The sequence below is a fragment of the Macrosteles quadrilineatus genome, unplaced genomic scaffold (assembly GCF_028750875.1).
Source record: "Macrosteles quadrilineatus isolate MER2022 unplaced genomic scaffold, UCM_ALF_1.0 Scaffold_8__2_contigs__length_117827958, whole genome shotgun sequence".
NCBI lineage: Eukaryota > Metazoa > Arthropoda > Insecta > Hemiptera > Cicadellidae > Macrosteles > Macrosteles quadrilineatus.
Genome location: NW_026542601.1, coordinates 39,756,203 through 39,766,847, shown reverse-complemented (window position 1 = coordinate 39,766,847; position 10,645 = coordinate 39,756,203). Strand labels below are relative to the sequence as shown.

The window sequence follows — 10,645 nt, the reverse complement described above, 5'->3', positions numbered from 1 at the left end:
TTCAAGGAGGATATAGATGAGGGATTAAGATAAGTTTCAAGTTAAAGAGGAAAGGGAACTCCATGTCTTTAACCAACTTCCAGCCTTTGAATAAAGCATAAGAATTAACCTTTTATAGAGAGGTACCTAATAAAACTATGGGTAGGCGGTAGGCTTAATAAGAAATGAACTTTAAATCTAATGTTTATTCAGAAACATGAACACATGGGAGTATTTTCTTGCTTGAGCAGATGATGAAAAATGACTGAAGAAGAGCTCTTAAAAACCTAATATGGTACAAAAGTTTTGATTAAAGTAGAAATCATATGATAGACATCTTAATGCACTACCAGCGAAAAAAGATGCTGAAAAAAAGTTTGTAAGTTATTATTTTAAGTTATTATTACATGACTATAAATAAATAAAATAAGACTAAAAATCTTGAAAACCTGTAATACCTGGGAACTCGTGAAAATAATGTTGTTGCAGTTAGAGCAAAATAACTCGGCATTTCAGACTTTCTCTTCTTTAAATCATAGAGTGGCAAAGTATTACAAAAATATAAAAAAAACTAAGCACAGTTATTCGGAGACGGGCGTAGGTGTGGTTTTGTCTTGAGGACGAGAGCATTGACAGAACTCAGATTGCAGTAGTCGCTCTGTCTGGCCTGTGCGAAGTTTGACTGTCGTCTGCGGAGGGAAGTTGACTACTAGCCGCAGAGCTCCGTGCTTCAACACTACGCTGTGTGTCTCCACCATTGGGAACCTGCCAATGGGACAGTTGGAACATCAACACTGAAATGTCATTTTATACACGATTATCTAGAATTCCACCCAGCTTTAGTAAACAGTCTTGGCTAAAGAAATAGACAATCATGGTCAATAAGCTACACAGGTCATTGAACTATTTTACACACACCCACTTTACTCCCTATACATAGGTAAAATATATGCACCCTATAGCGCTATCTCAATGAATGGATTGGAGGGACGTAGTTAAATAAATCTTCCTATAATTTTTTTATGTATATTAATCATGTGTTGTAAAAATGAAATGTTAAGTTTTTGTTTAAAAAGGTTATCCAGCAGTCCACCACTAATTGTGGTACTTAATTGCAGTAAAAATTATGACTGCCAAAAATAATAATAATTAATCACATTTTCTTAGCTCAACGGAATAAGTAAATGTTAAAACTAATATTAGTATCAGCTAATTTGCATGTTCATTGATTGATTTTTACCTTATTGAAAAGGTGTTTCTAAAGTAAATAATTCATAAATAAAAATACTTTTTAAAAATGCCACGTTTTTAAACGCACTAAAAAGTATAAAATAATTTATTAAATGTTGAGAGAATAAATACTTGTAAGATTTAAAACAAAAAACGTGGGGCGCATGCTGATTTACAATTAACTTCACCTATTGAACTATTATGATCTATTGCATGCGCCCCACGTTTTTCATTTTAAATCTTACAAGTTACAAGTATTTATTCTCTCAACATTTAATAAATTATTTTATACTTTTTAGTGCGTTTAAAAACGTGGCATTTTTAAAAAGTATTTTTATTTATGAATTATTTTCTAGTTTTTAGTCTTTAATGAGTAAATATGTTAAATCTATTTTATATTGCCTCTAAATACATAACCAAAACCTTATTATCTATAATCAGATGTTTGATCTTTACTTTGAAATGATTGTTTTATATTTTTAGATCTCGGGAGCAGAACCTGTACCTCTTAACCTCTGCTCTTCTAACAGTCAAATTTAAGTATTTACAGCTGACTGAAATTAATTTTTATGTTTACATTCTTTTAAAATGTAAACATGGAAAAGTTGGAAGCCAAAGGGGCGTAGCCCAAGGGAAATATGAAAATTAAATTATATAATATTGCATTGTCATCCATTTGTGAGCTATGTTTCAAGTTTCAAGTCTCTAGCTCATCGGGAACTTCATTTAAAATTGATATCAAAATTTGTAGGAAAGCGAGCTAATAAAAACAAGCCCATGGGGCGTAGTCCAAGGGAAATATGAAAATTAAATGATATAATATTGCATTGTCATCCATTTATGAGCTATGTTTCAAATTTCAAGTCTCTAGCTCATCGGGAAGTATCAAAATTTGCAAGAAAGCGATTTAATAAAAACATGCCCATGGGGCGTAGCCCAAGGGAAATATGAAAATTAAATGATATAATATTGCATTGTCTTCCATTTGTGAGCTATGTTTCAAGTCTCTAGCTCGTCAGGAAGTTAGTATAAAATTGATTTCAAAATTTGTACCGGACAAGAAAGCGAGCTAATAAAAACGTTTTAAAATAGTGATTCACCTCTGACTGGTCGTTTGTCCAGTACTCGGCCGAGATAATTCTGTGGTACTTGGTGAACTCTTTGGAGTTGTATTAAGCTTGGCTAGTGACTCACTTGAAGATTTCTTTGTACTTGCCTTAGTATGCTGTAAAAAATACCAATCTGTTGTATAAATGTAACAGTTTTTAAAAATCTGACACAATAATGACTTTTGGTGAAGGGAGGTCAACTCAAGCGCCTCTTAAAATTTGTTGATAATTTAACTTTTAAACCACTACGGTAATTTCTACTAGGTGTATTCTTATGGTTATTGGAAATGAAAATTATAACTTTATAACCAAAACGCTGCACACTTGATTCTAAGTATCATGAAAATAGCTTTATTTACAAGTTTTAAACAACAATATAAAAATGTTCTAGCCACGTTTTCTTGTTAATTTAACTAGTCAGTAACTTACGGTAGAGTCTAAATCTTCCATGAAGGATGAGCTTCTTCGAGACAGCCTTTTCTTCGGTGCCTCCCATGGTACTCTATCTTCTGGGATGTGTATCTGAAAATGAAACACGTTAAGACTCAAAATTAAATTTTAGGGGCTAAAATGATTCTTTTCACACAAGCTCAATGGAAAAAAGCGAGAGTCAGCAAGGCTTTTTAAACGTGTGATGAACTATATTTTATGTCATTCTGCACAGTTATTTATCAAAATTCTTAATTGTTAATGATATAATTAGAATAGATCGCTTTCAGTTGAAAAAATCATTTAATATTAATATTACCTGAGCTGGCAGATGACTAGGGTTGCAGCCCAGGCATTTTTCTTTTCTTGTCTGAAGACTTCTTATAGCCTCCTCCAAATCCTGCCTCTGCTGTTCCTTATGATCTTTTACGTGATATATTCCTACTCGATGGAGGAAACTTGGAAAAAACCATAATTTTTAAGTATAGCTTTTCTGTACTATAACATATGGGGTGGAATTGGTAGAACATGTGCTTTAGTTCAAAACTGTTCATTTCATCCAACACATACAAACTAGAAAATGGCATTACTATCATTTTTGTTTCGTGTAAAGGCTTATTGCAGACATTTTCATTCCTGAACAATAAAATGAACAACGTGTTGTACATTCTTTCCTATCTAAAGATAGGAAGAATGTAGAATGTTGGAAATCTTATGATCAATTACAGGACTTAAGATAATATGTTTTAGTTAATCTTATTATTGTAAACTGAATGATATTTTATATCATTTTGACGTAAACCAATACATGTAAATACGCCTATTCATGGTTCAAGAAACGAGTTATTGAATTACTTATCAGTGAAGGGAAATTTCTGTGATTTTTAGTCAATAACTTGGACCAATTACCATTCTTTAAACTAGCCTTTCATTTAAATTCAATTTTTAGGATACAAAAGTTTCACTTGATTGCATTGTGTACTTATTTAACAGCAAATTACCTCTCACATTCTTTCCAAACCTAAAGTGAATTAAACTATTTGCTAACCAACAGTTGCAGGAAGTTTTATTTCAGAATGAAAATTCTATGTAAAGTAATTTTGAAAACCTTAAATCAAAATATTTACTTTGGAGGAGCCTCGACCCAGTAGTTGTCAAGACGGTTTGTCTTCATGATTCCGCTCAGGTGTTGCAAGAGAGTAAAGTTGTCATGGTGGATTCGTTCACATCTCTCCGCTTCCTTTACAAACACTTTAATTATTACTATACTTTGTTCAAAAAATTTAGGCGGTTTTAGGGAAAGAAATCTTGACCCTTACCGTTTTAAATTAATAGCTCAACAGCTGATTAAGCAACATATATTAAGTACAAAAAAGTGGTGGGGGAACATTCCCCAAAACCATCTAAATATTGTGAACAGAGTATAACTGGATGAGACATCACCGCAAACATTCATCCTAGTGATTTTGATAGGTTGTCTTTAATTTGTTTAATATATAGACACTATTTAAAAGTTTCAGAATGGATTAAAATTTTGTAGTAAGTAACATAATTTTGAATAGAAAAACATTTGAGAGATTATAGTCTAAATTCTACTTTTTTGTGAACCAGAATTTGTATATGGGAAAAAAGCTACTGGGAGTCAAATTAGCTCCCCCTTCCATAGCTATAAACTATTTCCTACTGTTTATAAACATTAAATATATATTTAAATTACCGTAATACCTTGGTGGTTCCAAGTTTGTGTGTGCAGAATAGCTTATAGACTGTTAGTTATAACATAAAAATTGTGTAACAAACTTGTCAAAGAAAAATAAATCAATACACAGATTATGTTCACAAGAATTTTGGTTTTAATGGTGATTTTCCCATAAAATAACAGAAAAATAAGATTTTCTCAAAAATGGCTAGAATGATTTTGATAAAACTTTAGTATGTTATAGCCGTTTAGATTCTGAACAAAATGGTATAACTCCCATTGCTGTAAAAATTACGGTTCAAAAGTTATTGTAACTTATGTTATTTTACCATCAAAACCCCATAAAGTAGCCTAACAGAAAATCAAATTTTTGAAAAAGTGCCGGTTTTGATTAAAATTAGTATGTTATGGTCATTATAGTTCTAAACGGTATAATGCAACCCACCATTGGTGTAAAATTTAGGGTTTAAAAGTTATTGTGACTTTTGGGATTTTTCCTATAAAATATCATAGGTAACGCCTACCCATGATAAATGTTGTTGACAAGCTACTGGGAGAAAGTATGTGTCAGATTGCTGATACCGTTTATTCCCTTAATACTAAGCCCCGCTCTCTTTCCTCCAAAAAATAACAGATATATTGTAGTATTTAACCTTGTACACTGTACAAATCCCAGGGATTGTACACTGTACAATGTACAGGGAGGGGAGAGAGTTTACCTTTTGAAGCTTTTTAAGTTTGCAGGTGACATGATGTCGCTGTGCCGGTGGCCGGACATCAATTGCAGGTAGGGCCGTCTCTACCTGCCAATCACATAATGTTGTAGTCATAGTCTTGAACCATTCGTTATAAATTCCATTAGTAAATATACAAAGAAAACATCTATTTGTGTGTAATATGAACAAGGGCACTGCAGGAAATTCTTTCTGGAGGGCAAATGGAAATTTTGTTCCAGGAATTTGTACAGAGAGTCTGACCATGCAACTAACTAGGAGGTGAAGGGAAGAAGGGGTTTGGGCACCCCCTCAAATAGTTTTTTTGGAAATCAAGTGCTAATATTTAAATTCATTGTTAAGCCCCTGAGCTGGAGTCTGTCCCCGACCCGCGGCGTGACCGTGTGTTTTGTTCGAGCAGGCCTGCAATCTGCATGTCTAAAGCTTTACGTGTTGTAAATGTATATGTTCCGTGTCGTGTCGTATTTGTGTTACGTGTTTATTTAATTGAACATTGACGAAACCATATGGTGAATAAAAACTTCACTAGTACTCAGCTGAAGATGGCAATGTGTCGAAACATGTACTGAAACATGAAATGAAATTCAATGAGCTATTGTCGTAAGTAATCTAGTCTTACACTAATATTTAAGAGATGTTGCACACAAAAACTAGTATTACACAGTAAAACAGCAATTTTTTATCTTCTCTGTCCAGCCCTCTTTGGTGACGCCAATAAACAGAACTTTTTATTGAAGTTCTTGTTTGGTAGGTTAAATTTTATTTCTCTTCTTATTGTTTTAGATTTGAATTACGATTGTATATCAAAATCTCAGATTGATTTTGGTTTCAGTTTAATGATTATAAGTTGTATAGAGTGTCTGTATACCTACTTGCCGTAATATAGGAATCCTGTTTCATATACCTAATTAGAAATTGATTTAACAAATACTCCCAATATACGTGTGCATTAACGAGTGTTATTCTTACTTACATTTAATTGAAATCACAATCCATAGTTTAAGGTAAAAGATATTTTTTTTTGTTTTCAGAAAGAAGATGTGGTATTGACTTAATAGTTCTATTGATTGGTCACCTTTTATGTAGAGAGACTAACTTACTTTGTGTCTATGGTGAATGTACCTCCTCTCCTGCCATGGTCTAATCAACAGATTTTCTCTTCTAGTCAACATCTTAATAAAGATTTTATACAACAAAGCCAAAACTTAAACTTACACTTTTTAAAAAAAGTTGTTTTAATTCATTATTCCCACCCATTTACACAATGAACCCAAACAACCAAGAGTCTAAATCTTTGATAAGTTGCCTTGACAACCATCAAACTAGAACTGAAAAGAATAGCGGAATTCAACTGCAAGTAAAACAACATAACAATTTATTTTATTTGGAATTACAATTAAATAAAATTTTGTTTCGTGATATATGTTTAGTGAGAAATTACCTACTGTAAATAAATAATTAAAATGTATATATTTTTTTATGTATGGTGTGTGTGTGTCGGTGAATACAATAACTCGAGTAATTTTTGTGCGATTTCCATAAAATTTTGTATTAATGTGTAGGTCTGGATAAACTGGTAGCTTTGCATTTTGCAAACAAGCAAGATCGAGCAATGGGAACCCAAAAATGTTTTTATTTTTCAAACTATCACCTTTAAAAAATGAAAATAGCCAGTTTTTGTTAACGCAATTTTGTATAGCTAAATAAACAAATACTGTAATTTTGGAATATTAAAGCGTTTTCATACAATTATTTAAAAATTAGGATAAAAGGAACGTTTGTTTTCCTATACAAAATTTATGTGGACAATGAAATAAGCAAGGTCGATGGAAATTTTTTTTTTGATACTGTATTTTGAAATAGCCATGCTCATTAAAAGAGAATTCGGGAGGATATGTGATCTCTTCACCCAACTCAGAAAAACTTTAATAGTCACAAATGGACAAACACAAGACCAAGTTGCCGCATTGGGACTGGAGAAAATTAAACTTTTTTTCTGTTACCACTCAGAAAAAAACTATTTTCTAACTGCCTTAAAAATTGTTCTTTGAAAATATATACCGGCTGTCCCATAATTCATTATAGTCCCCCCCCCCCCAATTAACTTTTGAATGACTGCATATATTCAAACGAGCTTTGATACACGCGTTACTAGGGTAACGTAAAGTACTTTTGGTGGTATTTTGGAATTCACCCCCCACACCCAAATAGGGTTGCTGGGGGTCCAGTTTGGCCAAAGTTTCTGTACGCACGACCAGATCTGGTTGGGTCTAGGCAAGGGGGTTGGCAGGGGTACTTTTGTGAAAACATTTGTGTCTCTCTACTCACTCACCCCTACCCCCAGCTCTGCCCATAACCAGTACTCGTATGTTTTAGTTTGGCTAGTAGCGACCCGTCCCCGCGCATAGGAGTTTTGTTTGAACTAAAACTTTAAAATTTAAAGGCAACCCTTATCAAGTAGCACATTATTTTAAAGAGCTTCAAAAAAGAAAATTGATGCCGCAAGTCCTATGAATTTTTAAAAAGCTTTGGTAAGAAATTTTAGAGTTAATTTAACTGAAACTTGACATTCCTGGTACTTTAATTTTTTTTTCATTGTCTGCAAAATTCAAATAACCTTCAGTGCACGTGACCAGGGTGATGTCTCCAACTTTTTACCATGATTTTGAATTTTCTCACCAACCTCTAAGGTGATGGTATCAACAAAATCAAAACCCCACCAGCAAGCCCTATTTGGGGGTGGTTGGTGAAATTCAATTCATGTTAAAAGGTAGGTATGTGACATCACCCTGCTCTCGTGTGGTGTACTGAAGGTTATTTTAAAATTTACAGCCATGACAAAATTATAAGTGATGGAATGTCAAGTTCCACTTAAATTAGTGTTTAAAAGTTTCTTGTCATAACTTTTTGAAAATTTGTCGTATCAAAGTCAGGTTTGTGGCATTAACTTTCTTTTTTAAAGCTCTTTAAAATTATGAGCTACTTGATAGGGGTGCCATTTAAAAATTTTAAGTTACCCCCAGCAACCCCAATTTGGGAGATGGGGTGAATTCCAGAAGGGGTAGCGGATTTTTATCCCCCTGGAATTTTACCCCCTGGGCAAACGTGACGTCACAAACCAGGGGGTAAAATTCCGGCCGCGAACTTTTGAGTTTCGCGACATCAGCTCGATGGATTAAACGCGGAATTAAACATAAATTTTCACGGTTGTGAATTTAATCAGGTCACATCAAATTATAAAAACCTAGAGTGTACGGCCCGGATTTTTACCCCCGGAATATTACCCCCCGGAATTTTACCCCCGGATTTTTACCCCCGGAATTTTACCCCCGGAATTTTACCCCCCGGATTTTTACCCCCGGAATTTTACGCCCTGGCCAGATATATTAATTAGTGAGAATGATTAATAATCTTCATTCTGTTTTAATTTAATAGTAAACATTTTATTATTAAGTAGCCTATATTAATTTATTTGTAACATTAACTAACCGAACAGGTTTTTAATTTTAATTTTGAGATTCTAGTATTAGGATTCGATCTTTGAAGCTAACAGTTGGTTAATATGACGTATAAACAATCGACTGAATGATAATTGTTTCGAACATTTCTTTACAAAATAGATAAATAAATATAAGCTACTAAATAATGAAACGTTTACAATTAATTAAAAACAGAAATAAGAAAATCAATCATTCAATTTCTAGAATCTGCCAGGGGGTAAAATTCCGGGGTGTAAAAATCCGGGGGTAAAATTCCAGGGGTAAAATTCCGGGGGGTAAAATTCCGGGGGTAAAAATCCGGGGGTAAAAATCCGGCCCGTACATCTTCAGTTGTCTAAACGCTAGTTATACGGACAGGGGGTAAAATTCCGGTTTTTATCGCTAATCTAATTAATCACGCACGGACTATTTTTATTAGACTTCCAAATCCGCGGGGGTAAAATTCCGGCCGCGAACAAACATTTGGCCACTCAGGTTACTACGTCATAGTGACGTCAGCTTTGCTCAGGGGATAAAATTCCAGGGGGATAAAATTCCGGCGACCCTTCCAGAATACCACCAAAAAGTACTTTACATCACTGATGTATCGATTATCGAAGCTCGTTGAATATAAGCAGCCGTTCAAAAGTCAACGGGGGGGGGGGGACAATTATATGGGACACCTCGGTGACGTCATGACTATAATCCGTGACAACGGCAGTTTATTGACATCCCTCCGCAGTCGCGAAGACACAACCGCATAATCACCGCACGATCACGAAACAATCAATGTCACCTCCCGTGATCTCGGTAGTCTTGCTTCATGACATTCCTTAGCGGTCGCAAAGACATCATCACCGCCATTATTATTGCCATCTTGATCTTGTTAATTTAGTTTAGTACCAAACTGTAATGGAGAAACCGTTGGGATCAGTAAATAAACCACCTCCTGCTGTGAACTGTGACCGTAGCAATCTTTCACAAAAAACATTATATAGTCTTCCATCTCGTGGCTGCGTCAATATCTTGACATTGGGTCGTTGCGACGAAAATACCCTACCTTTTTTAATTAGCCTTACCTACCTTTTTAATTAGCCTTAATGTTTCAAGTGTAGAATTTATTAAGTAAAAACGGGTTTCAGTGCTACTCATAAAAAATTTGGCAATATACTTATATACATTTTCCTCTAAAATCCCAGTGTAAAAAGTGCGCCATTGCCCCTCTCTCTATGGCCACTCCTGAAATAGGGAATAAACCTCACATGTTTAGTCTATGGTATTATCACTAACTACACAACAAAAAGCAGGGTTAAATATTTTTCTCGACTTTTGTAGAAATGGAATAAGTACCTACACATTAATGTTGTGATATAATGCGTGTAAAATGTACAAAGTTTTATTGTGTAATATCTGTAATATTTTACCATAGTTCAGTTTTCATATAATTAGGTAACATTGTCTATGGTTGCTAGCTATGGTGGCATAGACTAGACCATAGACTAACCAACACGTTTTATCTATGACTAGACTAACCTAGGAGGAATTCAATGCCCCACGACGAGACGAGTTGCCGCCACTGCGGTTGCCGACTGGCAGTTGCGCGAGGAGAGGATACAAAATACACTGTTCGGCCACTGCGTAGTGACGGGCAACTGCAGTGGCTGCGTGTGAAAGATCCCATTTAAAATAATGTTAAAGCTGTGGCGGGCAACCTAGTGGCACACACCCCTAATTTTAAAGAGTAGAACATTTTAAACTCCTCTTAAAATCCTCATAGAGACCAACCAACTAGCTTTGCCCAATACTGTACATTTGCTGTACAAGCTATTTTCGTTGTCTTTGAAATAATGAGTTTTTTTAGCTTCCTATAATCTTGTTCTGTCTGTCTGTATCTGATCTGTGTAGGTCTATGTCTCTGTTTCGTGCTTTCTTCTTTTCGTCTTCTGTCAAATAATAATGTCAAAATAATCGACTGTTCGGATTGAA

General features: G+C 34.5%; 1 protein-coding gene across 1 annotated transcript; it reads right to left on the bottom strand.

The window, feature by feature from the left end:
* Positions 1–443: 443 nt before the first annotated feature.
* Positions 444–6,352, bottom strand: LOC129000334 (uncharacterized). Its single transcript, XM_054427297.1, has 7 exons — positions 6,281–6,352; positions 5,166–5,249; positions 3,875–3,987; positions 3,067–3,205; positions 2,748–2,840; positions 2,310–2,434; positions 444–744 (listed from the first exon to the last, which is right to left on the bottom strand). Exons 1-7 carry the CDS (start codon positions 6,350–6,352, stop codon positions 561–563), a joined length of 810 nt encoding a protein of 269 aa, XP_054283272.1. The 3' UTR covers positions 444–560.
* Positions 6,353–10,645: the final 4,293 nt, after the last annotated feature.

Bases quoted from the DNA above. Each gene is read 5' to 3' on its own strand.
- LOC129000334 (XM_054427297.1), bottom strand. From the start codon at position 6,352: ATGTTGACTAGAAGAGAAAATCTGTTGATTAGACCATGGCAGGAGAGG. The intron at 3,206-3,874 runs GTAAATATTTTG...GTTTTTTCCAAG, and splicing joins TGGGTCGAGGCTCCTCCAAA to TTTCCTCCATCGAGTAGGAA. The intron at 2,435-2,747 runs GTAAGTTACTGA...TATTTTTTACAG, and splicing joins TGGAAGATTTAGACTCTACC to CATACTAAGGCAAGTACAAA.